This window comes from Oncorhynchus keta, chromosome 21, assembly GCF_023373465.1.
Source record: "Oncorhynchus keta strain PuntledgeMale-10-30-2019 chromosome 21, Oket_V2, whole genome shotgun sequence".
NCBI classification, from domain to species: Eukaryota; Metazoa; Chordata; class Actinopteri; order Salmoniformes; family Salmonidae; genus Oncorhynchus; species Oncorhynchus keta.
Genome location: NC_068441.1, coordinates 4,165,145 through 4,193,033, shown reverse-complemented (window position 1 = coordinate 4,193,033; position 27,889 = coordinate 4,165,145). Strand labels below are relative to the sequence as shown.

At 42.4% G+C, this 27,889-nt stretch overlaps 2 protein-coding genes across 3 annotated transcripts; both read left to right on the top strand.

The window, feature by feature from the left end:
* The first annotated feature begins 179 nt into the window (after nucleotides 1–179).
* tshba (thyroid stimulating hormone subunit beta a) lies at nucleotides 180–4,609 on the top strand. The gene is made up of 4 exons (XM_035795985.2): nucleotides 180–210; nucleotides 2,501–2,636; nucleotides 2,828–3,029; nucleotides 3,950–4,609. Exons 3-4 carry the CDS (start codon nucleotides 2,868–2,870, stop codon nucleotides 4,229–4,231), a joined length of 444 nt encoding a protein of 147 aa, XP_035651878.1. The 5' UTR covers nucleotides 180–210; nucleotides 2,501–2,636; nucleotides 2,828–2,867; the 3' UTR covers nucleotides 4,232–4,609.
* A 7,767-nt stretch (nucleotides 4,610–12,376) lies between these two features.
* On the top strand, nucleotides 12,377–27,885 carry LOC118399966 (mitochondrial glutamate carrier 1-like). 2 transcript variants are annotated; one of them, XM_035796242.2, is made up of 10 exons: nucleotides 12,377–12,525; nucleotides 15,970–16,082; nucleotides 16,251–16,376; nucleotides 18,061–18,116; nucleotides 19,239–19,329; nucleotides 21,646–21,764; nucleotides 21,851–22,040; nucleotides 26,038–26,192; nucleotides 26,308–26,383; nucleotides 26,540–27,885. In XM_035796242.2, the coding sequence occupies exons 2-10, from the start codon at nucleotides 16,063–16,065 to the stop codon at nucleotides 26,685–26,687; spliced, it is 981 nt and encodes a 326-aa protein (XP_035652135.1). In that variant the 5' UTR covers nucleotides 12,377–12,525; nucleotides 15,970–16,062; the 3' UTR covers nucleotides 26,688–27,885. The 2 variants fall into 2 exon arrangements, with proteins under 2 accessions (XP_035652135.1, XP_035652136.1); XM_035796243.2 differs by having other exon boundaries at nucleotides 12,471–12,525; nucleotides 21,854–22,040.
* The last annotated feature ends 4 nt before the right edge of the window (nucleotides 27,886–27,889 follow it).

Genomic DNA, 27,889 nt, shown 5'->3' with positions numbered 1-27,889 from the left:
GAAACAGAGGGATAAATACACCAGGGACTAATGGGGAAAACAGGAGACACCTGGAGGTGGGTGGAGACAATCACAGACAGGTGAAACAGATCAGGGCGTGACATTGTATTGGATTTCCCCCAAACATAACACTTTGTATTCAGGACAAAAAGTTAATTGCTTTGCCACATTTTTTGCAGTATTACTTTAGTGCTTTGTTGCAAACAGGAGGTATGTTTTGAAATATTTACATTTTCTGTACAAGCTTCCTTCTTTTCACTCTGTCATTTATGTTAGTATTGTGCAATAACTACAATGTTGTTGATCCATCCTCAGTTTTATCCTATCACAGCCATTAATTAAACTCAGTAATTGTTTTAAAGTCACCATTGGCCTCATGGTGAAATCCCTAAGCGGTTTCTTTCCTCTCCGGCAACTGAGTTAGGAAGGACTCCTATATCTTTGTAGTGACTAGGTGTATTGATATGCCAGCCAAAGTGTCATTAATAACTTCACCATGTTAAAAGATATATTTTTTTTACCCATCTACCAATAGGCGCTCTTCTTTGCAAGGCATTGGAAAATCTCCCTGGTCTTTGTGGTTGAATCTGTTTGAAATTCACTGCTCGACTGAGGGACCTTAGAGACAATTGTGTGTGGTACAGCGATGATTCTAAAAATCATGTTCAATTATGTTCAATTATCTCATACATAGTGAGTCCACATAAGTTATTGTGACTTGTTAAGCACATTTTTACTCCTGAACTTATTTGGCTTGTAAAATGTTCTAAGAACACAATTCCACTTTGACATGATGTGGTATTGTGTGTAGGCCAGTGACCAAAGAAATCTCATTTTAATCCATTTTAAATCCAGGTTGTAACACAACCAAATGTGGGGGGGAAAAATCAAGGGGTGTGAATGCTTTCTGAAGGCAGTGTACATAGGGCAGCAGTATCTAAGGTGCTGGGTAGAGTCCTGGTGGTAGCCGGCTAGACCAGTGACGAAGGTTCAGGGGTGGGTAATGGGCGAAGGCCGGCTACTGGTGACTATTGAACAGTCTGATGGCCTGGAGATAAAAGCTGTTTACCAGTCTCTCGGTCCCAGCTTTGATGCACCTGTACTGTCTCCACCTTCTAGATGGCAGTGGGGTGAAAAGGCCATGGCTCTGGTGGCTGAAGACCTTGATAAGCACATGGGTGGTGAGAGGAGCCTCACGCTCACTTCACTACAGCGACCTAAAGTGGAAGTATCAAATTCCTTACAAAACCAAAACGTATAGGTGATGTAAATACAAAAAAAACATCTTATGTAACAGCAAATAGTTCAATTGGAGTAGGTTGCAGTTATAGGCATGGAATCCTGTATGACTTTGTTATAGAGCTCATCAGAGTTTAATAGACAAGGTATTTCAGGATGTTACACGTCTTTATGGCGTTGTATGAACTTTGACCATATTTCACAACACATGATTGCTTGCAAAGCTTGATATTTTTAAGCTCACTTTCACATCTTTTTTCCCCAACCAATTGAAAGTGTAACAAAACAAGAAAAGTAGGCCTATGTCCAGAAATAACCTCTCACATTTACATACATTTACATTTAAGTCATTTAGCAGACGCTCTTATCCAGAGCGACTTACAAATTGGTGCATTCACCTTATGACATCCAGTGGAACAGCCACTTTACAATAGTGCATCTAAATCTTTTAAGGGGGGGGGGGGGTGAGAAGGATTACTTTATCCTATCCTAGGTATTCCTTAAAGAGGTGGGGTTTCAGGTGTCTCCGGAAGGTGGTGATTGACTCCGCTGTCCTGGCGTCGTGAGGGAGTTTGTTCCACCATTGGGGGGCCAGAGCAGCGAACAGTTTTGACTGGGCTGAGCGGGAACTGTACTTCCTCAGTGGTAGGGAGGCGAGCAGGCCAGAGGTGGATGAACGCAGTGCCCTTGTTTGGGTGTAGGGCCTGATCAGAGCCTGGAGGTACTGAGGTGCCGTTCCCCTCACAGCTCCGTAGGCAAGCACCATGGTCTTGTAGCGGTGATTTCCCGGTGTTTTTACGTTCAACAATGAAAATTAAACAAACAAAAATATATATATATATATTATTTTATTTTTTGCTCAGTAAATTTGTGGGGCCAAATAAAACCACCCACGAGCCAAATTAGGCTCACTGGCCGCCAGTTGGCGAACCCTGTTGTAGGCCCTATATGCTTAGCAGATCCTGTTCCTAGATTTGAACAACATTTACATTTTTGTTATTTAGCATACACTTCTAGGAGTTGCTCGTCTAGGAGTTGGAAACAGGGTTGTTACTGGACTGGACCAATCTCTGAATTTACCACTTAGTTTTCTATTGTGCCACCAAGTGGGAATGCCACACACTGCATTACATACTGCCAAAGAGCAGGGTTATTATGAGGTTATTACAGGTTAACCCCACACAGTGCTGTACTGGTAATGGAAGTTTGTAGTTACAGAGGATGCCTTTTATTAATGCATGTCATCCTCATAATGGGCCAGGAGTTTCCTGCGTCCACACTGTCAGAGATGGGAGATAATGGTCCAGTAGGATCAAGGTGGATTAGGATGACTGTATAAAGACCATCGGGCTCCATCAGACAGCATCATCAGACCTGCAGGTGCCCAGCTCTACCAGGTGAGTGAGCAGAGCTGACCTGACAGTAAAACTGGTACAGCTTCTTTGTCGTGCTATTGGTGCATGACTGAGTTGTGTTTTATTAAAATGGCTTCTCAAATGCATCAACCTCAATTTTTTTCATATTTCCAACTACAAAACGTTCGATTTGTTCATATTTTATTCTTGCCATTTGCTCTACTTCTATGCAGGTTCTTGATTGTGTGACGGAACATCTTCGCTGTTTGCCAAATGGAATTGTCTGTGGCCATGTGTGGTCTCCTTTGCCTGCTCTTCAGCCAAGCTGTGCCCATGTGTGTGCCCACGGACTACACTCTGTATGAGGAGAGACGTGAATGTGACTTCTGCGTGGCCATCAATACGACCATTTGCATGGGCTTCTGCTACTCAAGGGTAAGTAGCCTATAACCTCAACCAGACATTCTTAGTTCTTTAATGGATCTGTAAAATGCACTCACTTATAAACTTTTATCCCCCCATAAAATATTTGATGTTTTACCTTTATTTTATCAGAGTAATCTCATCGAGATTTTGCATAATATTTTATAAGACCGACCTGGCCATGATAGCAGCAGACTAGTAGATACAGACAAGGTCAATATACAAAATACAACGTGTACATTATATATCCTGTCACACGTTTTGCATTGCAGAAGAGACGCTAAAATATAAGTGCAACTTAAAACTTCAGCTATAACAAATTCCAATCGCAGGAATATTTGACCTACATTGCATGTACAGTATGTAATGTACTGTATATACTGAGTGTACAAAACATTAAGAACACCGGCTCTTTCCATGAATCCAGGTGAAAGTTATGATCCCTTATTTATGTCACTTGGCAAATACACTTCAATCAGTGTAGATGATCGGGAGGAGACGGGTTAAAGAAGGAATTTTAAGCCTTGAGACAATTGAAATTGTGTAAGTGTGCCATTCAGAGGGTGAATGGGCAAGACAAAAGATTTAAGTGCCTTAGAACGGGGTATGTTAGTAGGTGCCAGGCGCACGGGTTTGTGTGTGTCAAGAACTGCAACGCCACTGGGTTTTTCACACTCAACAGTGTGCATCAAGAATGGTCCACCACCCAAAGGACATCCAGCCAACTTGACACAACTGTGGGAAGCATTGGAGTCAACATGGGCCAGCATCCCTGTGGAACAGTTTCAACACTTTGTAGAGTCCATGTCCCAATGAATTGTGGATGTTCTGAGGGCAAAAGGGGGTGCAACTCAATATTAGGAAGGTGTTCCTAATGTTTGGTACACTTAGTGTGTGTTAAGCATTGGTGTTTGTGTGTGTGTGATTACCAGGACAGTAACATGAAGGAGCTGGCCGGACCACGTTTCCTTATCCAGAGAGGCTGTACCTATGACCAGGTGGAGTACCGAACAGTCATACTACCTGGTTGCCCGCTCCATGCCAACCCTCTCTTCACCTACCCCGTGGCCCTCAGCTGCCACTGTGGCACCTGCAACACAGACAGTGATGAGTGTGCCCACAAGGCCAGCAGTGGAGACGGCGCCAGGTGTTCCAAGCCACTCAGACACATCTACCCATACCCTGGCCTGAACAGCTACATCCACCCCAACTGATAACGCTCTCCCTTCCCTGGATAGTTTGGCTGTAATGACCATACTGACCAATACGGCAAGGAGAATGGTCCTTTCAAATCAAGTTTATGGTCAGTAGCCTAATCATTATGATAACAGAACAGCATTGTCGTACTCGTGTGTTTGCGGTGGATACAGTGAGCTACAGGGTGGTGTATCCTATTCATTGTGACATGTATTGTTGCTGTTGTGTTTGGTATGTGAATATGCCTTTTTGTTTGCCACTTTGCTTGCAATGGAGGCTAATCCTGGTATTTCTGTCTGCCTCATGTCTTTCCTGTCCATTGACTCACTGAGCTATTTTGTTTACGGTGAACCAAAAATCATGAATGGGACGTTATTAAAGCTGAAGTCTGTAAATAGTTGTAACTCATCTGAATGAATCACATTCTGTGTAGGAACACAGCATGCGGTCACACTCCACACACATCGCAAATCAATTGTTAATTGTTCATGCTTCGTAAAACAACACTTGTAGACTAACAGTGTAATAACTACTTATGGGTCCTTTTCCAACAAGGCAGAGTTACAGATAAAGATAAAACAAATATAAAATAAAAATATAAATAGTGACACGCAAAATAATTACAGTGAATAACAATAATGAGTATAAATTACAGGGCTATGTACAGGGAGTACCAGTATTGAGTCAATGTGTGGGGGTACGAGGGAATTGAGGTAGCTATGCACATACACTGTACATACAAAACTATGTGGACACCGCTTCATATTAGTGGATTCGGCTATTACAGCAACACCGTTGTTGACAGTTGTATAAAATTGAGCACACCGCCATGCATTCTCCGTAGACAAACACTGGAAGAAGAATGTCCTTACTGAAGAGCTCAGTGACTTTCACCGTGGCACCGTCACAGGATGCCATCTTTCCAACAAGTCAGTTCATCAAATTTCTACCCTGCTAGAGCTGCCCTGGTCAACTGTAAGAGTGGAATTGTGAAGTGGAAACGTCTAGGCGCACCAATGGCTCAGCCACGAGGTGGTAGGCCAAACAAGCTCATAGAACTGGACTGTTGAGTGCTAAAGCAAGTAGCACGTCTATCCTCAATTGCAGCACTCACTATCGGGTTCTAAACTGCCTCAAAGCAACGTCATCGCAATAATTTTTCGTCGGGAGCTTCATGAAATGGGTTTTCATTGCCGAGCAGCCACACACAAGCCTAAGATCACCATTCGCAATGCCAAATGTCGGCGGGAGTGGTGTAAAGCTCGCCCCCATTGGACTAGAACAGTGGAAACGCGGTCTCTGGAGTGATGAATCACTATTCACCATCTGGCAGTCTGACGGACTAATCCGGGATTGGCGGATGCCAGGAGAACGCTACCTGCCCAAATGCATAGTGCCAACTGTAAAATTTGGTGGAGGGGGAATAATGTTCTGGGGCTGTTTTTCATGGTTCAGGGCCAAACGCCATATACACAGTGCCATCGGAAAGTATTCAGACCGCTTGACTTTTTTCACATTTTGTTAGGTTGCAGCCTAATTCTAAAACAAATTAAATTGTTTTTTTTCCCTCATCAATCTACACACAATACTCCATAATAACAAAACAGATTTTTAGAATTTTTTCCTAATTTATAAAAATGAAAAAATAGAAATATCACATTTAAATAAGTATTCAGACCCTTTACTCGGTACTTTGTTGAATTATTTCATTTAAATGCAACCTTTATTTAAGTAGGCAAGTCAGTTAAGAACAAATTCGTATTTACAATGATGGCCTACTGGGGAACAGTGGGTTAACTGCCTTGTTCAGGGGCAGAACGGCAGATTTTTACCTTGTCAGCTCGGGGATTCCATCCAGCAACCTTTCGGTTACTGGGCCAATGCTCTAACCACTAGGCTACCTGCCACCGCTAAAGAAGCACCTTTGGCAGCAATTACTGCCTCGATTCTTGAATAAGATGCTCCAAGCTGGGCAAACCTGTACGATTTGGGAGTTTAGTATCAAGTCGCTCCGAGAAAAAACGGAACACTGGGGTGCGGGTCTCTTCATCCTCATGCGTCCAATCACACTCTATTCATACCCACCAAGTGTAGAGCTGATAGCATTTGACTTTTGGCTAGGTTCAGAAGGTCGTAAGGTGGGGAAAAGGTGGATAAAGCAAAAAGACAAATCACTGTCTCACAACTTTTCTTCAAAGAAAATGACCTAGTTGACAATTAATGTTCTTCTAAAAAAAAGACCAACTGCAATATAATATCACACAAATAGGATTCATAACAAAAAAGAAGAGCAGCATGCACTTTAAGACGGCATAATTATACACTGAACAAAACATTGACACATAAGAAGGTAGTACAAACCTTGAGGCTTTCTGGAAGCGGCATTGCTTGCGATTCCCATCCACTGTGAGCAGTCAGGACAATGGAGGAGATCGCGTCCAAGATGGTCTGGTGAGTCATGGTGGCTGTCCAGTAGCCACTGTTTACAAGTTCATCCAGCCCCACTGTCCAATGTCTCAGACACCGGGAGAAGTTCAGAACAGGAAGGGACAGGTTGTAGTGCCCTGAGTCAGTAGTAATTATTAGGAAGTCATTAATTCCATTCTTTAAACAACCACACAGCTGTGGCACAGCCATGGGCAAAAGACAAACTACAAACCAAAATGTAACACCAAAAAAAGAAAAAATAAATTATTCTATATATACAGTGCATTCAGAAAGTATTCAGACTCCTTGACATTTGTTACATTACAGCCTTATTCTAAAACGGATTTTAAAAATCTACACACAATACCCCATAATGACAAAGTGAATATAGGTTTTAGAAATGTTAGCAAATTTATAAAATATAAAAACAGAAATACCTGATTTACATAAGTATTCAGACCCTTTCTAATGAGATGAGCTCAGGTGCATCCTAATTCCATTGGTCATCCTTGAGATCTTTCTAAAACTTGACTGGAGTCCACCTGTGGTAAATTCAACTGATTGGTCATGATTTGGAAAGGCACACACCTGTCTATGTAAGGTCGTACAGTTGACAGTGGATGTTAGAGCAAAAGCCAAGCCATGAGATCAAGGAATTGTCTGTAGATCTCCGAGACAGGATTGTGTCGAGGCACAGATCTGGGGAAGGTTACCAAAACATTTCTGCAGCATTGAAGGTCCCCAAGAACACAGTGGCCGCCATCATTCATTTTCATATGGAAGAAGTTAGGAACCACAAAGACTCTTTCGAGAGCTGGCCAAATTGAGCAATAGGGGGAGAAGGGCTTGGTCAGGGACGAGACCAAAAACCTGATGGTCACTCTGACAGAGGTCCAGATGTCCTCTATGGAGATGGGAGAACCTTACAGAAGGACAACCATCTCTGCAGCACTCCACCAATCAGGCCTTTATGATAGAGTGGCCAGACTGAAGGCACTCCTCAGTAAAAAGCACATGACAGCCGGCTTGGAGTTTGCCAAAAGGCACCTAAAGACTCTCAGACCGTGAGAAACAAGAATCTCTGGTCTGATGAAACCAAGGTTGAACTCTTTGGCCTGAATGCCAAGCGTCACATCTGGAGAAAACCTGACACCATCCGTACGGTGAAGCATGGTCGTGACAGAATTATGGTGTGGGGATGCTTTTCAGCGACATGGACTGGGAGACTAGTCAGGATCGAGGGAAAGATAAACGGAGCAAAGTACAGAGGTCCTTGATGAAAACCGGCTTCAGAGCGCTCAGGACCTGAGACTGAGGCAAAGGTTCACCTTGCAACAGGACAACAACCCTAAGCACACAACCAAGTCCATGCAGGAGTGACTTGGGGACAACTCTCTGACTGTTCTTGAGTGGCCCAGGCAGAACCCGGACATCAACCTGATCGAACATCTCTGGAAAGACCTGAAAGAAGCTATACAGTGATGCTCCCCATCCAACCAACAGAGCTTGAGAGGATCCGCAAAGAAGAATGGGAGAAACTCCCCAAATACACGTGTGCCCAGCTTATAGCGTCATACCCAAAAAGACTCACGTCTGTAATCCCTGCCAAAGGTGCTTCAACAAAGTACTGAGTAAAGGATGTGAATACTTACGTAAATATTATATTTCTAAAATGTGACATGAAAATAATAGCTTGGCTGTAATAGCTGGTAGCTATGTTGGTTAAGTGTGCCTCAAAATCTAAATCAATCACAGACAGTCACTAGCATAACATCCCCACACCATCACACCATCTTCCTTCATGCTTCACTGTGAGAACCACACATGTGGAGATCATCCATTCACCTACTCTGCGTCTCACAAAGACACGGCGGTTGGAACCAAAAATCTCAAATTTGTACTCATCAGAACAAAGGAGAGATTTCCACCGGTCTAATGTCCATTGCGTGTGTTTCTTGGCCGAAGAAAGTCTCTGCTTTTTATTGGTGTCCTTTTGTAGTGGTTTCTTTTCTTTTTCAATTTGACCATGAAGGCCTGATTCACGTAGTCTCATCTGAACTCTAATCTGGATGGTCTGACCTAGAAAACATGGACAAATACAAATACCTAGGTGTCTGGCTAGACTGTAAACTCTCCTTCCAGACTCATATCAAACATCTCCAATCCAAAATCAAATCTAGAATCGGCTTTCTATTTCGCAACAAAGCCTCCTTCACTCACACCGCCAAACTTACCCTAGCAAAACTGACCATCCTACCGATACTCGACTTCGGCGATGTCATCTACAAAATAGCTTCCAATATTATACTTAGAAATTTGGATGTAGTCTATCACAGTGCCATCCGTTTTGTTACCAAAGCGCCTTATACCACCCACCACTGCGTGACCTGTATGCTCTAGACGGCAGGCCCTCGCTGCATATTCGTCGCCAGACCCACTAGCTCCAGGTCATATATAAGTCTATGCTAGGTTAAGCTCCACCTTATCTCAGCTCACTGGTCACGATAACAACACCCACCTGCTCCAGCATGTATATCTCACTGGTCATCCCAAAGCCAACACCTCCTTTGGCCACCTTTCCTTCCAGTTCTCTGCTGCCAGTGACTGGAACGAATTGCAAAATTCGCTGAAGCTGGAGACTTACATTTCCCTCACTAACTTTAAACATCAGCTATCTGAGCAGCTAACCGATCGCTGCAGCTGTACATAGTCCATCTGTAAATAGCCCAACCAATCTACCTACCTCATCCCCATATTGTTTTTATTTACTTTTCTGCTCTTTTGCACACCATGATGATGTTTTCACTACATCATCATCTGCTCATCATCATCTGCCCATCTATCACTCCAGTGTTAATCTGCTAAATTGTAATTACTTTGCTACTATGGCCTATTTATTGCCTTACCTCCTCACGGCATTTGCACACAATGTATATAGACTTTCTTTTTTTCTATTGTGTTATTGACTGTACGGTTGTTTATTCCATGTGTAACTCTGTGCTGTTGTTTGTGTCGCACTGCTTTGCTTTATCTCGGCCAGATCGCAGTTGTAAACGAGAACTTGTTCTCAACTAGCTTACCTGGTTAAATAAAGATTAAATATATATTTTTTAAACAGTTGATGTTGAGATGTGTCTGTTACTTGAACTCTTGTGAGGTAAAATCTTAGGTGCAGTTAATTGCCGATTTCTGAGGCTAGTAACTCCAATTAACTTATTCTCTGCAGCAGAGGTAACTCTGTGTATTCCTTTCCTGTGGTGGTCCTCATGAGAGCAAGTTTCATCATAGCGCTTGACGGCTTTTGCAAATGTAGTTGAAGGAATTTTCAAAGTTCTTGGTCTTTTACCAAATGGGGCTATCTTCTGTATACCACCCCTACCTTGTCACAACACAACTGATTGGTTTCAAAAGCATTAAGAAGGAAAGACATTCCACAAATGTACTTTTAACAAGAAACACCTGTTAATTTAAATGCATTCCATGTGACTACCTCATGAAGCTGGTTGAGAGAATGCCAAGAGTGTGCAAAGCTGTCATCAAGGTAAAGGCTGGCAACTTTGAAGAATCTCAAATATAAAATGTTGATTTGTTTAACACTTTTTTGGTTACTACATGATTCCATATGTGTTCTTTCATATTTGTGATGTCTTCCCTATTATTCTGCAATGTTAAAAATAGTTACAAAAATAACTTGTTGAATGAGTAGGTGTGTCCAAACGTTTGACTGGTACTGAATGTCATTAAATGACATGTGCTTAACTATGTGGTTTTAATGTACATTAGCTGTGGTTCCTCTTATTTTGGGAGTATTATAACATTTTGTATATATTTTCAATGCATACAACCTAAGAGTTCATGCCTGCAAGACAGAGGCTTAGGTTACAGTCAATCGGTCTGAGGGTTTGAATAGTTTTATAGAACTACTTTTTATTTTAACCCACATTGAAATGAAAGCCAGTGAGACAGCTCAAATTGGTCGGTATATTACAACTGTATTTAGTACTAGATAGAAATGTCCTAACAGGGTAATTGTGCTGCCTGACAAGTTGAACAATGCTAGCCTTGATGAGGTCCTTACTTCTCTTGGGGTTGTTGTATGCAGAGTGATTTCCTTAGGGTCAAGCAACCTGGCTTCAAGCCTACCTCAGGTCAATACCCCCTTCTACCATTTACTGCTCTGATGAGCAGAAGTAAGATAGTGTATGAGGATCAAAGGCTCGTCCTGTTAAGGCATGAGGGATTTGTGATAAAGAAGCACATGTTGTGTTTTCTGAACCGAGGGAGTAGTGTTAAGATCCTAGCCTTGATAAATCGCTCTTGGCGTCTCCCTTGGCGTTCCTTTAGGGCAGGGTTTCCCAAACCTCTCCTTGGGCCCATCCAGAAGTTTCACATTTTTGTTTTAAAACTTAACTGGCACACTTGGTTCAATTAGTCAACTATTCCTCAAGCCTTTTGATTAATTAAATACGGTTTGGCCATTTAGGGTTAAAACAAAATGTGAAACTTCTGGGAGGGCAGGTGGAGAAACGCTGTGTTAGGGTCAGATGCCCCAGGGTAAAGCTCTATTTAGGGAAATACCTGCAATATGCTGCAATATGGTCACCTGTTCCGGTGAGGTCTATGTCTTCTGCTGTGACTTCTGATGACAATCATATACAATTAACATGAGACAGCCAGGACTGGCATATAAGCTCTCTATTTAGAAACAAAACGAAATAGGTACATAACATTTACCATGTCTTGAGGCCTTCTTAAACCTTTTTTTGTCCAGGTTTTTGGTGAATTATGTTGCTGCGGCTGTCTTACTCCATCCATTGGACAGGGGCAAGGCTAATGGAAGGAGCAAGTCACTCGCTTTGCAGCTCGCTCCTTCTGATCCTAAACGATTTATTAATATCAAACATAGAATGGGAATCTGTCTGTGGTTAAAATTTCAACAGTGTGGTATGTACCCATAATTCAAGTGCATTAAAAATATAGAGGGGAATTGGAAAGAAATGGCACTTACAGCTAGCTACATGTTGAAATTATATTGCTGTGTGTTAGCTTTCTTGAAGTGCCTCCTCAAATGCCACCCGTTGCCTGTTGCCGCATCCCGCTCTTTGCTCAAGCTTTTTTTTCTCTATAATAGCATTATTGTATGTTGACATAGAAAAGCAAGTACTTAAATGTGTGATCATATCCTGTGAGACAGTCAAATATATAGTAGATTCACATGTCAGAAGTAAATTGGTATACATTGTGGATGGTTGATTTTCATTATCGTGGGAACTGCCTTAAATTGTGCAAAAGCGAAAGGCAAAGCCTCCACAGTTAACATGTTTTTGTTATTTATCTGCATTAACTCAACTTTATTAACTAGATTTGTATATTGACATTTACACAAATTGTATACAGACAGCAAAATGAGAATTACAGTTTAGTTTAAAATGTGCAGACACCCGTGTAGATATGTAATCATATTTCTATGGGACACACAGACCATAAATAAACTAGCTACGCCATCAAATATCTAATTAAAAGGCTTTTTATGCAGTTTATTGGTTGCAACCCAGCCTCTCATTAACTATGTACAAATAAGCACAGTGTTTTGGGGTACTAATTAATTAGATACTGGGTTGGACTTGACCATAGTCTTAATGTGGAGCGCATGCTACCGCCCACCACACGCTCTTCTACAACTAAAAGGACCAATGAACCGTCAATATGTAAATCTACAAACCACGATTGGATGGATTGGAACTCCACGTTTGACGATTTGGCCCCTCCTTTACATGAATGAATGGAAATTTCCATTATCTCGCGTTCGGTAAATTACACGACTACGAGGCTGACGATACTTTCAAGTACAAGAACGAAAGATCTCATCTCACATTTATTTTAGGTGAGTATCATTATCGAACGTTGGCAAATATCAATATTAATGTATCACCATTGTATTGACAATTGCTATGTCATCGTGGCTCTTTTTCCTAGCAATGCATTATTGGAAGAGGAAATGCAGCGGCTTGTTGGAAGTTAGCCAACGAGCATGCCCGATATCAAATAGCTCACGCTAGTGCTGTTAAATGACATGTCAGAGATTTGAGTACGAGTTGTTGCTATAGATACACTTGATCAGTAATGTTTCAGCAACGTTAGCTATAGCTAGCGAAGTTATTGAATTGGCCATTTCCAGATAAATACAAGCTTACTAACGGTAGCTAGCAAGCGACAAGTTAGTCATCATACGTTACCCTGGCCTTGGTAATGTTAACATTAGCTAAATCAGTAAATGAGGCAATGTTAATAACACATGAATGTTATTGAATAAGGTTGCGTATAGAAAATATAATGGATGAATACACAAGTTAGACTGGAGTTGAATCTTGTCCACATTCGGACACGGACTGTGTCTTAGCTAACTTAACAACTGAGCTGATGCCTCCGGGCCAAGGACACTTTCAATTCATGCAAACGGATGCCTTTGGGGGTAGCTTCATCCAAAGGACACTGATCAGCACTAACCTTTTAACGTTACTAGCTACATGCCCATCTTACTCAAGAGTAGCAAGCAGGTTGTAATATTGCGTTCGTAATAAGTGGGAAACTCGGACAGTACTACTTGAACTGGGAGCAACGAGGCGTGCTCTTTATTTATTTAATTTTTATTTAACAAGCAAATTCGTATTTACAATGACGGTCTACTGGGGAACAGTGGGTTAACTGCCTTGTTCAGGGGCAGAACGACAGACTTTTACCATGTCAACTCGGGGATTCGGTCTAGCAAATTTCAATAACTGGCCTAACGCTCTAACCCAGGGTTGGGGAACCTTTTGCCATCAAGGACCATTTGGATATTTATAAATTAATTCGGGGCCCATATTATTACAAGTGGCAATCTTCTATTTTATTCATGTGTTAATGTGACTTTAATCACGGACATTGGTTTCATAGTTTTAAATATGACTTATGTTTCTTGTGTCCTTGAGAATTTAGAAAAGTGTCAGTCCTATTTAAATAGATATTAGTATTGTACATAATGTTATTATGATTGCTTGTTCAAACTCGCCTCTAATGCGAGTCAGCTGGCAGTGAAGATGATGCTACTGGCAGCTGGTTTTCCAGGTTTGTGTCAGTCAGTCTTGAGCAGAATCGAGTCTTTGTCAGAACACCGATGCAAGTTTAAGTGCATGTCTCCTCAGAACAGAAAAATGCTCTGCACTAATGTACATTTTGTAGGAGAGGGAGGTTGTACCTGGCTTTGAGCTCGTCATTGCTTTGCAGCTCAATGACTGTTGTAGGCCATCCGGCACATCCGCTGGTTCGACGTTAAACGAGGTTGCAAATATGTTCAACTCCAGTTGTTTACTTTTTACACCCTTAAACTGCTCACAAAATGCCTTTGTGAGCTTTCCACACTCACCGGCACATTCCCAAGTAATCTCAGGCTCTTGTCCTTGCGGAGTAGGAATATGCACTGTGTTACCCCTTTCTAGTTGGATTTGCCACAGCTTTAATTTTGTACAATTTCACCTTTGACAGCAGATTGCTGAGAAGCTGTTTCAGCCCTTTTGAGCTTGACGTTCAAGTCAGACAGATACTTGGTTATGTCCACCATGAAGGCCAAATCACACATCCACTTGTCATCACTCAGTTCCGCGACAGGTTTCCCCTTCATATCTATTAATTTTTTTACTTCATCCTTCAGTCCGTAAAACCGCGCAAGCATATTTCCACGGCTCAACCATCATACCGGCAAACCAGAACCATACTCCAATTCAAGATCACTCAATAGCTCCTTAAATTGGCGGTTATCCAGCCCTTTGCTTTTGATAAAATTGATGTTCGACACTACAGATGCCGTTACATTGTTCGGCTTCAGGGACTGTGCGCACAGACTTTCTTGATGTATGATGCTGTTGCATACAATTAAATCACTTAGATTAAGACTGAGACAACTCGTAATTTTTTTTCACTAATGTGGTTAACCTCTTTTTCGAGCCAACCATGGCTGGCCCTCCATCTATAGTAAGGCCACTTAATTTTTCAAACTGTAGCTCAAATTTGCTCATAGCCGAGACAAGTTTCTCAAACAAGCCCTCACCTCAGGTGGTGCCATGCATGGCTTCCAAAGACAGTGATTCCTCCCTTGTGTCAAACTCAGCGGTAATCCCACACACACAAATGGCAAATTGGGCAGTATTTGTTACGTCAGTCGTTTCATCACATGCCAAAGAGAAACTGGATTTAGGAAAAAATAGTTTTTTTTTGGGGGGAAAGACGTCTACCTCCTCCCTGTAGGCTGTATCGTTGTTCTTGACCATGCACCCTCCTGGCTCATGTGTTGAGGATCGGGGAAGTGGAGGTGTTGTTTCCTACCTTCACCACCTGGGGATGGCCCGTCAGGATGTCCAGGACCCAGTTGCACAGGGTGGGGTTCAGACCCAGGGCCCCGAGCTGAATGATGAGAATAGAGGGTACTATGGTGTTGAATGTTGAGCTATAGTCAATGAACTGCATTCTTACATAGGTATTCCTCTTGTCCAGATGGGAAAGGGTGATTGCATCCTCTGTGGCTCTATTGGGACATTTTGCGTGTTTGATTGCCTTACGGAGGGAATAACTACACTATTTGTATTCGGCCATATTCTCAATCACCTTGCCATGGTTAAATGCAGTTGTTTGCGGTTTGTGTTTTGTGTGAATGCTGCCATCTATCCACGGTTTCTGGTTTGGGTACATTTTAATAGTCACAGTGGGTACAACATCTCCTATACACTTTCTGATGAACTCAGTCACCGTATCTGTGTATTTGTCAATATTATTGAAGCTACCCAGAACATATCCCAGTTCACGTGATCAAAACAATTTTGAAGCATGGATTCCGATTGGTCAGAACAGCATTGAATAGACTTTAGCATGGGTACTTCCTGTTTGATTTTCTGCCTATAGGAAGGGAGGAGCAAAATGGAGTCGTGGTCAGATTTGCCAAATGGAGGGCGGGGCAGGGCCTTGTAGGCATTTCAGAAAGTTGAGTAGCAGTGATCCAATGTTTTACCAGCGCGAGTACAACAGTCAATGTGTTGGTAGAACTTCGGTAGTGTTTTCCTAAAATGTGCTTTAAAACCCCCAATTACCATAAATGCGGCCTCGTGATATGTGGTTTCCAGTTTGCATCAACTCCAGTGTAGTTCTTTGAGGGCCGTCGTGGTATCATCTTGAGGGGGAATATACACGTGACTATAACCGAAGAGAATTCTCTTGGGAGGTAATGTTGCGTTTGTGTACCTCGTCCTCTAGACTAAAAGTCTAAATATATATAATCTCCCTGCCTCTTCCCCTCCAGAACTCGACTCAGCTGCTCATCAGCACTTGATCTACTGACCACTACAATATCTCACAGCTCCGTTCTACATCTGCTACCGATCTCAAATATACCATGACCAAGCAGCAGATCAGGTACTGTCACTGTAGGCTTCTCTATCTCATACTGTATGTGCAATAGATGTCTAGATGTTACAGTACAGTTTTCATAAGGGCATGCATCCATTATATTTGATCTATTTCAAGTGCTTTGAAGTTCTGTGATATGCCAATCTGAACATAATCTCAAACTGTTTTTTCCAGCCTTCCCGCTAAACTGATTAATGGTGGTATTGCTGGCATTGTGGGGGTTACCTGTGTGTTTCCCATCGACCTGGTAAAGACCAGGCTACAGAACCAGAGGCAAGGCCAACAGATCTACAAAAACATGTGAGTCCTTCACTCTGTCCTCCCTTCTCGTGTCATGCTGTGTGACTGCATAGTTAAATCTAGATCGTTTTTTGGATGATGATGATAATAATATATATTTTTTAAACTCAAAGGTGTGGAAGGATGACACTAACAGACCTGCCAACCTGAACAATTACAGTTCAAAGTAGCTGGTACTCGGGCGAGTTGTAAATATCTGTAGCGCTCCGTCCCGTGGTCGTAGTACTATTGTCCTTCCGCCAACTGGATGGCAGCTCCCCACTTCGTCCATTGATACCACTTATGTGTGAGGGGAAAAATAGAGTTGGCTCCTTAGTTAACGCGTCATTACGATGAAGGTCGTTAGCTACAGAGTTTAGTTAACTAAGTGAGAATACTTTCTTGCCCACGCATGCTTTGATATCCGCAACGGTAGTGGGTGTGAGGGCATTGACGGGCAAGGAAACGTGCAGGGTTGCGGTAGTTTAGTGCACGTCGCTGCATGGATGGAAACAGACATGGCAGAGAGAGCTGTTTCCGCTAATACTGTCCTTCAGTGGAAGTTGTTAGGCCCACTAATCTGAACAGTATGTTCATTAATCAGTACTTGATCTGTCCTCTTGATATGGCTGTATGTCAACAGTAGGCTGCTAATGATGTGATAATAGTCAGTTCACCAATGACAACAGGGCATGCTGAACGAATGGGAGCCTAGTAGTCGGACCTAACTTGATGGATGAGGTCAGGGATAAAGATCTGCAACAAGCTCATATAGGCCTAGTTCAGTTGTTTCATATTCCATATAGCCTACAGTAAACTAGAGTACGACGTTTCATCCAGTAATTTAATTATTCCGAATTTTCTCTCCGAAACAAAATTAAGAAGCCAGTTTACATTTTCACTAGACTATCCACATCGACACCTATTATTTAGAATAATCACTACCCCAACATTTTACCTAGAAAAATTGTCATTGGGACTACAATTTTATTTAGGATCATACACAAGACTTGGATAAAATGTTTGATATAGTTTCAGACTCGAGTTTCAGGAAATGACAGTTGGAGTTTTTCCTTCCTGACCTTAGGCCTACATTTGCACCACTTTGTCAGAAGATCCTAGGGAGAACCCTGATTGAACATTTAAACATATTTCTTGTTGGCTACTGAAGAGCAGGCAATTACCAAGTACCCATATGTCTATAGCCCATCCTTCTTATTGAGACACTCTTTTTTGCCAACATCATTATTAGGCTTAAAAGGTGCTCAACTGGTAAATTCTTCAAGGTTAGCAGGTCTGCACTAAATGTATCGGATGGGATATCTTGGTCAGTACTTCGAAGAATCCGGTTGCCATTGTGAAAGCATAGACTAATGCCAGGTTTTGAATCCGGTGTCTGTAACGACTGACTCCTGCCATTGTCCTATACTTTCCCATTGAGTAATCCTGAGGAATGTGCGAGAGGGGAGATGACATTTCCCTCTGCTCTGTGCACCCATTCAGCTGTCTTCTCCACTCCCAGCCTTAAGCCCCTTGATGTTCCTTAGTTCTGTTTTACCTACATGGGTAGAAATGGCTGTACTTTGTATTTACAAATTATTTGTTGGATGATGTCTCTCAAACTTTTTGTCACGAATGCAACTATTCGAGAAATAATTCGTAGTAATTAGTTGTTGTGAGAAATTTCCCATCTTTTCTCTCTCAGGATGGACTGCCTTGTCAAAACCGTTAGATCAGAAGGATACTTTGGCATGTATAGAGGTAAGAGTAATTTCATTTTTAGTCTTGGTTTAATAGTAGTGGTTCTTTACCTAGTCAACAGGGGGGGGTTATTAGTGAAATTGCAACAAACGGATGAGAATTTAATTATATATTTGACTTAAAGTATAAGCTGTCAAGTTGCTGTTCACAATTAATGCAGTAGTTGCTCATTACTGATAGAAAAAAAGCAATATTCACATGTGATCTTAAATTGATTGATTGTCACCACAATGTAGTGATGTTTATATGCATCCTTCGTTATGCAAAATGTTTGTTACTTAATTTGAATTTTAATTGAATGACAAATGGTGTTCTCCATCAATCCTTATAAAAGGAAATTGACACATTTTCAATTGATCACATGATCAGTGTTCAGTGACTTGCATTACTATAGCCTTACTGAAACTGAATATTGTATGTAACACATTTATGAGTGGCAACAGTGTCTATTGTGGAGAGGAGGTTGGAGCCTGTTTTATCGGGCTCCATTTGTGTGAGGAATGCTTGTTTTTTTTGCATCTGTGTTTTTCATATTACAGACGTGGATCCCCCTGGGATATTGAGAGGCTAGCCGATATGGCGCAGCCACGCTGGAGGCAAATCATTTAATGGTTCTTACTACACTGCTCTATTTCAACTAGGCAAACATTGTTTTTTTTTTATGTGCTATTTGTGAAATATTTTGCTCCTTCATGTCTTTATACAACTTATTCTCACCTCTCCTGTTGACTCCTTTTGACTTTCTCTGTTCATTCACCAACACTTGTGATCATTGACATTCAGTGTTCTTGGGAAAATGTATATTGTAGAAGTGGCTAAGGCTACCTTCATTCTCGTCTGTCCATCCCCCACTGGCACGTAGACTAGCCTACACCTTAATCTAAAGTCTTCTTCCCACATAGTTTTCTAAAGAAATGTTGGTCTTTCTTACATTAGACGAGCCTAACTTTTCACATTCTCAATTTTCATTTCCCATTCTCTCACTGCATGCCCTTTTCTGGTCTCTTCTTTCATTCATGTTCTGCTTTCATCATGTTTCTCATGTTTTAATGTAACTTATTGTGTTGACTTGCTCGTGATGATTTTTAAGGTTTGACTAATGGTCAATTGTTTTGCCTTCAGGTGCTGCTGTGAATCTGACCCTGGTCACTCCTGAGAAGGCCATCAAACTAGCCGCAAATGATTTCTTCCGGCAGCATCTTACCAAAAATGAGTAAGTGACCGTTTACATTTCTGCCATTTAAAGACAGTGGATTGAGAGGAAGACTGATGTAGTTTAATAGATGTATACTAATGCATGCTTTTGGATTGATGGCAGCATTCGCGTCAAACTGAAAGCGCGAACCACTGAAACATGACCGAATACAAACAGTGTAGCTATTCCCTCCGCAAGGCAATCAAACAAGCTAAGCGTCAGTATAGAGAAAGTAGAATCTCAATTCAACGGCTCAGACACAAGAGGTATGTGGCAGGGTCTACAGTCAATCACGGATTACAAAAATAAAACCAGACCCGTCACGGACCAGGATGTCTTGCTCCCAGGCAGACTAAATAACTTTTTTGCCCGCTTTGAGGACAATACAGTGCCACTGACACGGCCCGCAACCAAAACATGTGGACTCTCCTTCACTGCAGCCGATGTGAGGAAAACATTTAAACGTGTTAACCCTCGCAAGGCTGCAGGCCCAGACGGCATCCCCAGCCGCGCCCTCAGAGCATGCGCAGACCAGCTGGCTGGTGTGTGTACGGACATATTAAATCAATCCCTATCCCAGTCTGCTGTTCCCACATGCTTCAAGAGGGCCACCATTGTTCCTGTTCCCAAGAAAGCTAAGGTAACTGAGCTAAACGACTACCGCCCCGTAGCACTCACTTCCATCATCATGAAGTGCTTTGAGAGACTAGTCAAGGACCATATCACCTCCACCCTACCTGACACCCTAGACCCACTCCAATTTGCTTACCGCCCAAATAGGTCCACAGACGATGCAATCTCAACCACACTGCACACTGCCCTAACCCATCTGGACAAGAGGAATACCTACGTGAGAATGCTGTTCACCGACTACAGCTCGGCATTTAACACCATAGTACCCTCCAAGCTCGTCATCAAGCTCGAGACCCTGGGTCTTCGACCCCCCCTGTGCAACTGGGTACTGGACTTCCTGACGGGCCGCCCCCAGGTGGTGAGGGTAGGCAACAACATCTCCACCCCGCTGATCCTCAACACTGGGGCCCCACAAGGGTGCGTTCTGAGCCCTCTCCTGTACTCCCTGTTCACCTACGACTGCGTGGCCACGCACGCCTCCAACTCTATCATCAAGTTTGCGGACGACACAACAGTGGTAGGCTTGATTACCAACAACGACGAGACGGTCTACAGGGAGGAGGTGAGGGCCCTCGGAGCGTGGTGTCAGGAAAATAACCTCACACTCAACGTCAACAAAACTAAGGAGATGATTGTGGACTTCAGGAAACAGCAGAGGGAACACCCCCCTATCCACATCGATGGAACAGTAGTGGAGAGGGTAGTAAGTTTTAAGTTCCTCGGCATACACACAGACACGCTGCTGCGCCTTCTTCAACCTCAGGAGGCTGAAGAAATTCGGCTTGTCACCAAAAGCACTCACAAACTTCTACAGATGCACAATCGAGAGCATCCTGGTGGGCTGTATCACCGCCTGGTACGGCAACTGCTCCGCCCACAACCGTAAGGCTCTCCAGAGGGTAGTGAGGTCTGCACAACGCATCATCGGGGGCAAACTACCTGCACTCCAGGACACCTACACCACCCGATGTCACAGGAAGGCCATAAATATCATCAAGGACAACAACCACCCGAGCCACTGCCTGTTCACCCCGCTATCATCCAGAAGGCGAGGTCAGTACAGGTGCATCAAAGCTGGGACCGAGAGACTGAAAAACAGCTTCTATCTCAAGGCCATCAGACTGTTAAACAGCCACCACTAACATTGAGTGGCTGCTGCCAACACACTGACTCAACTCCAGCCACTTTAATAATGGGAATTGATGGGAAATTATGTAAAATATATCACTAGCCACTTTAAACTATGCTACCTAATATAATGTTTACATACCCTACATCATTCATCTCATATGTATATACTGTACTCTATATCATCTACTGCATCTTTATGTAATACATGTATCACTAGCCACTTTAACTATGCCACTTTGTTTACATACTCATCTCATATGTATATACTGTACTCGATACCATCTACTGTATCTTGCCTATGCCGCTCTGTACCATCACTCACTCATATCTTTATGTACATATTCTTATCCCCTTACACTTGTCTATAAGGTAGTAGTTTTGGAATTGTTAGCTAGATTACTTCTTGGTTATTACTGCATTGTCGGAACTAGAAGCACAAGCATTTTGCTACACTCGCATTAACATCTGCTAACCATGTGTATGTGACAAATACATTTGATTTGATGTGTCCAACTAGTCATTGACGAGACCAATCCCATGCATGCTTTCTAATCTGATTCTTTGTTGCAGGAAGGGTTTGACAGTGTTTAAGGAGATGTTGGCAGGTTGTGGTGCGGGCATGTGCCAGGTTGTCATTACTACTCCTATGGAAATGCTCAAGATTCAACTTCAGGATGCAGGAAGGCTAGGTAAGCGGGGTCACAGTATTTTCCTGATTTGATTGATGTTGGAAGTTTATGCAAATATATGAATGTATTTTTGTTCTTCATCCCAGCAGCTCAGCAGATAAAGCCAGCCTCGATGTCACCCACTAAGCTGGCTGCCACCAGGGTGCTGAGCAGGTCTTACAACGCGGGGCCCAGCACTGCAACCAGTGCGCTGTCTGCTACCCAAATCGCCCGGGAACTTCTCCGCACTCAAGGCATCCCGGGCCTCTACAAAGGCCTCTGGGCCACCCTCATGAGGTAAGGGATTGTTACACATGAATGTAACTCATGTGAATTTTTTTTTTTTTATGGGGCGCTGGGCTTGAAAACAAACAGGAATATAACTTTTATATATGTGTGTGTTTAAGAACACCTACTCATTCAAGGGTTTTTCTTTATTTTTACTATGTTCTACATTGTAGAATAACAGTGAAGACATCAAAACTATGAAATAACACATGGTATCATGTAGTAACCAAAATATTGTGTTAAACAAATCAAAATAGATTTGAGATTCTTCAAATAGCCACCCTTTGCCTTGTTGACAGCTTTGCACGTTCTTGGCATTCTCTCAACTAGCTTCATTAGGTAGTCACCTGGAATGTATTACAATTAACAGGTGTGCCTTGTTAACTTCTCTGGGGTATGCACCTGGCCAACATCCAGTGAGATTGCAGAGCGCCAAATTCAAATACAGAAATACTCATTATAAAAATTCAGAAGAGATACAACTATTAAACATAGGTTTAAAGATGAACTACTTGTGAATCCAACCACTGTGTCAGATTTCAAAAATGCTTTACGGCGAAAGCATACATTTGAGAACATAGCCCAGCAGACAAATCATTACAAACAGTAACCAGCCAAGTAGAAGAGCTACACAAGTCAGAAATAGAGAGAAAATGAATCCCTTACCTTTGATCTTTGTTTGCACTCTGAAGACATTCATTTATTCAATAAGTGTTCCTTTTGTTCGATAAAGTCTCTCTTTATAAAAACCTCCCTCATTTTTCAGAATACAAGCCTGAAACAGTTTCTAAAGACTGTTGACATCTAGTTGAAGGCATAGGAACTGCAATTTGAGTCCTAAGTCAATGGATACTGTAATGGCATTGAATAGAAAACTACAACAAATTCCTTCTTCCTGAATGGATTTTTCTCGGGTTTTCGCCTGCCAAATCAGTTCTGTTATACTCACAGACATGATTTTTCACGGTTTTGGAAACTTTAGTGTTTTCTATCCAAATCTACTAATTATATGCATATCCCATCTTCTGGGCCCGAGTAGAAGGCAGTTTAATTTGGGCATGCTTTTCATTCAAAATTCCAAATTCTGCCCCCTACCCTGGACCTTAAGTCAATTTGTAGAATTTCTTTCCTTAATAGATTTGAGCAAATCAGTTGTGTTGTGACAAGATAGAGATGGTAAACATTAGATAGCCCTATTTGGTAAAAGACCAAGTCCATGTAATGGCAAGAACCACTCAAATAAGCAACGAGAAACAACAGTCCATTACTTTAAGACATGAATGTCAGTCAATACGGAACATTTCGAGAACTTTGAAAGTTTCTTCAAATGCAATAGCAAAAATCTTTCAAGCGGTATGATGAAACTGGTTCTCATGAGGGCTGCCAAAGGAATGGAGGATAAGAGGATAAGTTCGTAATAGTTACCAGCCTCGGAAATTGCAGCCCAAATAAATGCTTTGGATGTTCAATTAACAGACACATCTCAACATCAACTGTTCAGAGGAGACTGTGTGAGTCAGGCCTTCATGGTTGAATTGCTGCAAAGAAACCACTACGAAAGGTCACCAATAAGAAGAGATTTGCTTGGGCCAAGAAACACGAGCAATGGACATTAGGCCGTTGGAAATGTCAAATTAGTCCAAATTAGAGGTTTTTGGTTCCAACCGCTGTGTCTTTGTGAGACGCGGTGTGGGTGAACGGATGATCTCCGCATGTGTATTGGGGGGGATGCTTTGCTGGTGACACTGATTGGGATTTATTTAGAATTCAAGGCACACTTAACTAGCATAGCCTTCACAGCATTCTGCAGTGATACGACATCCCATCTGGTTTGCGCTTTGTGGGACTATAATTTGTTTTTCAACAGGACAATGACCAAACACACCTCCAGGCTGTGTAAGGGCTATTTTATTAAGAAGAAGAGTAATGGAGTGCTGCATCAGATGGCCTGGCCTCCACAATCCTCCAACCTCAACCAAATTGAGATGGTTCGGAATGAGTCGGACCGCGGAGTGAAGTAAAGCCAACAAGTGCTCAGCCAGCATATGTGGGAACTCCTTCAAGACCTTTGGAAAAGCATTCCAGGTGAAGCTGGTTGAGCGAATGCTAAGAGTGTGCAAAAATGTCAGGCGAAGTCGCTATTTGAAGATTCTCAAATATTAAAAATATTTTTTGATTTGTTTTAACACTTTTTTGTTACTATATGATTCCATGTGTTCAGTTTTGAGGTCTTCACTCTTATTCTACAATGTAGAAAATGGTCAAATAAAGAACCCCTTGAATGAGTTAGTTCTAAAACTTTTGACCGGTGTTATGTAATGTGTGTGTGTGTGTGTGTGCAAGCAAGCAAGCACGGGCGTATACGTACGGGTTGGTCTAATCCTGGATGCCATTTGGTTAAAAACGCATTCCAGCCGGAGTCTATTTCAACAAGTTACCACCTGTTAAATCTATGACTTTGAAATGCCTATTTACTCTTTTCCACCTGACTGCGCAATCCACTGTCTCATCAGCCCAGGCAGACAATTTATAAACTTGATAAACTTCTGGCTGCACTGCTTGACCTGAGCATAAGTTAGCTGTAGTTAGCTAGCAAGCAAGGGATAAGAATGTTGTCAGCCAGTCTCGGGCCTTCGCCTCGGGCCTAACAACTGTGCCAATTTATACTACAAACACCGGCTTCTCTGGCATTATCACTTAAATCTATAACTCAACTCAGCAAAATAAGAAACGTCCCTTTTTCGGGACCCTGTCTTTCAAAGATAATTTCTAAAAATCCAAATAACTTCACAGATCTTCATTTGTAAAGGGTTTAAACACTGGTTTCCATCCTTGTTCAATTAACCATTAACAATTTATGAACATGCACCTGTGGAATGGTCGTTAAGACACTACAAGCTTACAGACGGTAGGCAATTAAGGTCACAGTTATGAAAACTTAGCACACTAAAGAGGCCTTTCTACTGACTCTGAAAACCACCAAAAGAAAGATGCCCAGGGTCCCTGGTAATCTGCATGAACGTGCCTTGCATGCTGCAAGGAGGCATGAGGACTGCAGATGTGGTTAGGGCAATAAATTGCAATGTCTGTACTGTGAGACACCTAAGACAGGGTGGACAGCTGATCGTCCTCGCAGACCTCGTGTAATAACTGCATGGGATCGGTACATCCGAACATCACACCTACGGGACAGGTACAGGATGGCAACTGCCCTATACACCAGGAACGCACAATCCCTCCATCAGTGCTCAGACTGTCTGCAATAGGCTGAGAGAGGCTGGACTGAGAGCTTGCAAGCTTTTTTTAAGGCAGGTCCTCACCAGACATTACCGGCAACAACGTTGCCTATGGACACAAACCCACCATCACTGGACTGGAAAAAAGTGCTCTTCACTGACGAGTCACGGTTTTCTTTCACCAGGGGTGATGGTCGGATTTGTGTTTATCGTCAAAGGAATGAGCGTTACACCGAGGCCTGTACTCTGGAGAAGGATCGAGGTGGAGGGTCCGTCATGGTCTGGGGCAGTTTGTCACAGCATCATCGAACTGAGCTTGTTGTCATTGCATGCGAACTCAACACTGCATTACAGGGAAGACATCCCCTCCCTCATGTGGTACCCTTCCTACAGGCTCATCCCGACATGACCCTCCAGCATGACAATGCCACCAGTCATACTGCGCATTCGGTGTGTGATTTCCTGCAAGACAGGAATGTCAGTGTTCTGCCATGGCCATCGATGAGCCCGGATCTCAATCCCATTGAGCAAGTCTGGGACTTGCTGGATCGGAGGGTGAAGGCTAGGGCCATTCCTCCCATAAATGTCTGGGAACTTGCAGGTGTCTTGGTGGAAGAGTGGGGTAACATCTCACAGCAAGAACTGGCAAATCTGGTGCAGTCCATTAGGAGATGTACTGCAGTAATTAATGCAGCTGGTGGCCACAACAGATACCGACTGTTACTTTTGATTTTGACCCCCAGCAGTAAAATACTTGTTTTATGTTTCAGAGATGTCCCCTTCTCCATGGTCTACTTCCCACTATTCGCCCACCTCAACCAGCTGGGCCAGCCCTCTCGAGATGAATCCGCACCCTTCTACTGGGCTTTCTTCTCTGGCTGTCTGGCTGGCTCTACCGCAGCTGTGGCAGTCAATCCTTGTGATGGTGAGTTCGTAATCTCTTGTCTCAGTTTGTGACACACTTTTATTAAGCTAGTGGAATGTGTGTTTGATTTACTGCTATAGTTCCTGCTATAACAAGTTCTCGCACTTTATTCCAGTTGTGAAAACGAGATTGCAATCTCTAAACAAAGGTGCCAGTGAGGAGAGCTACAACGGTGTGGTTGACTGTGTCAGGTACAGAGTCAGTCTTTTATCACTATTTTAATACTTGTATTTTCCTGCTTTTTAGATCTTTTTGCAACTTCACAACCAGTGAGGTCTAATAATTGATTTACACACATTCCTGAAGTTCAAGCAGTGATGATTTATTTACTCTCTGTCTCATGGCAGTAAGATCATGCGTAAGGAGGGTCCCTCTGCCTTCCTGAAGGGAGCAGGCTGCAGGGCGCTGGTCATCGCTCCTCTCTTCGGCATCGCACAGGTCATGTACTTTATTGGCATCGGAGAGTTCATCCTGGACCTTTCCCCTTTCAACTAACTACCCGTCTGCATGAGATGAGCAACCCTGCCTGGCTGTGCATGGGACTCTCACACGTCGGATGAAAAGTATCTCAGCAAAAGACTTGCAGCTATACACCGTCAGTATATATTACAGAAAATAAACCCACGTAAGGACTGTTGAGGTGTCAGAGCTTTGGAGCCTGGAAAAGACAGGAAAAACTCCTGTATGGTCTAATGGCTGTACTCCACTTCCTCCAAATGTTTTCCTGGCTTATTTAATGGGCTGTGACCAATGTTTTTGCAAGTTTGCAGAACTGGGGACCGAGAACTGCAGGAGGGGCTTTGGCTGGGGAGTCCCTCTGGTTCCTCTTTCTCTGTGAGGGACAGGAGGTGGGGACCACTTCAACACAACCAATGACTGAAGGCCATTTCAAACTTATTTTTTTTTGTCATTCATTGTTTGTCTGCAATTTTTGGGGGGATAATTTAAGATTCTACATCTGTGCTGTTGCTTGAATGCAATACTGTGGAGTAAGGAGATTTTGTGTGGGTATTTCAAAGCAAGTACTGTATTTGCAATCATGTGACTTCAAGCCTTCAACTAATCTGATTTACATGTCTGAATTGTTCAATTCACTGAGGCCAAAAATCTCTCAAAATATTCTAGAAGTAGCTTTTTAACATTTTTTTTTAAAGAAACTGTCACCATTTCACCAAGGTTTAGTTTGCGATCGATGGACCAAGCACTTAATGACTATTCCACAGCAACACCTCATGGTTTGTTGCCAGACAGATGACCCCATCATGGTTTAATGAATTGTCAGCACTGTTAATCTTTTTTTGTATTTTTTATTCTGAATACTTGAGATTAATTCATATGTAGTATATATATTAGAGTTGTGGAGTGTTCTGTTATTGTCCATGTTACTTCAGGGATATATATATTAGGTCAAGACTTAGATTAGTTAATGGTCATTATTTTTTATTTCTTTTATTAATAACATGCCCCTAAATTTCATGCAAATTGTTTTGTATTTTCCTTGAGTGGATTGGTATTTCTACACACTGTAAGGAAGCAATACTTTATCCAGACTGACTGACAGCCTGCCAAATGGCATCACTAATACTATCTGCACCCAGGTAATCTAACACAGGAGTTGACTGTGACATTGGTTCGTATGATGTATTTCTAGTTTTGTTTTAGATGTTTATTTGATAAACTTATACTAACAGCCGTCT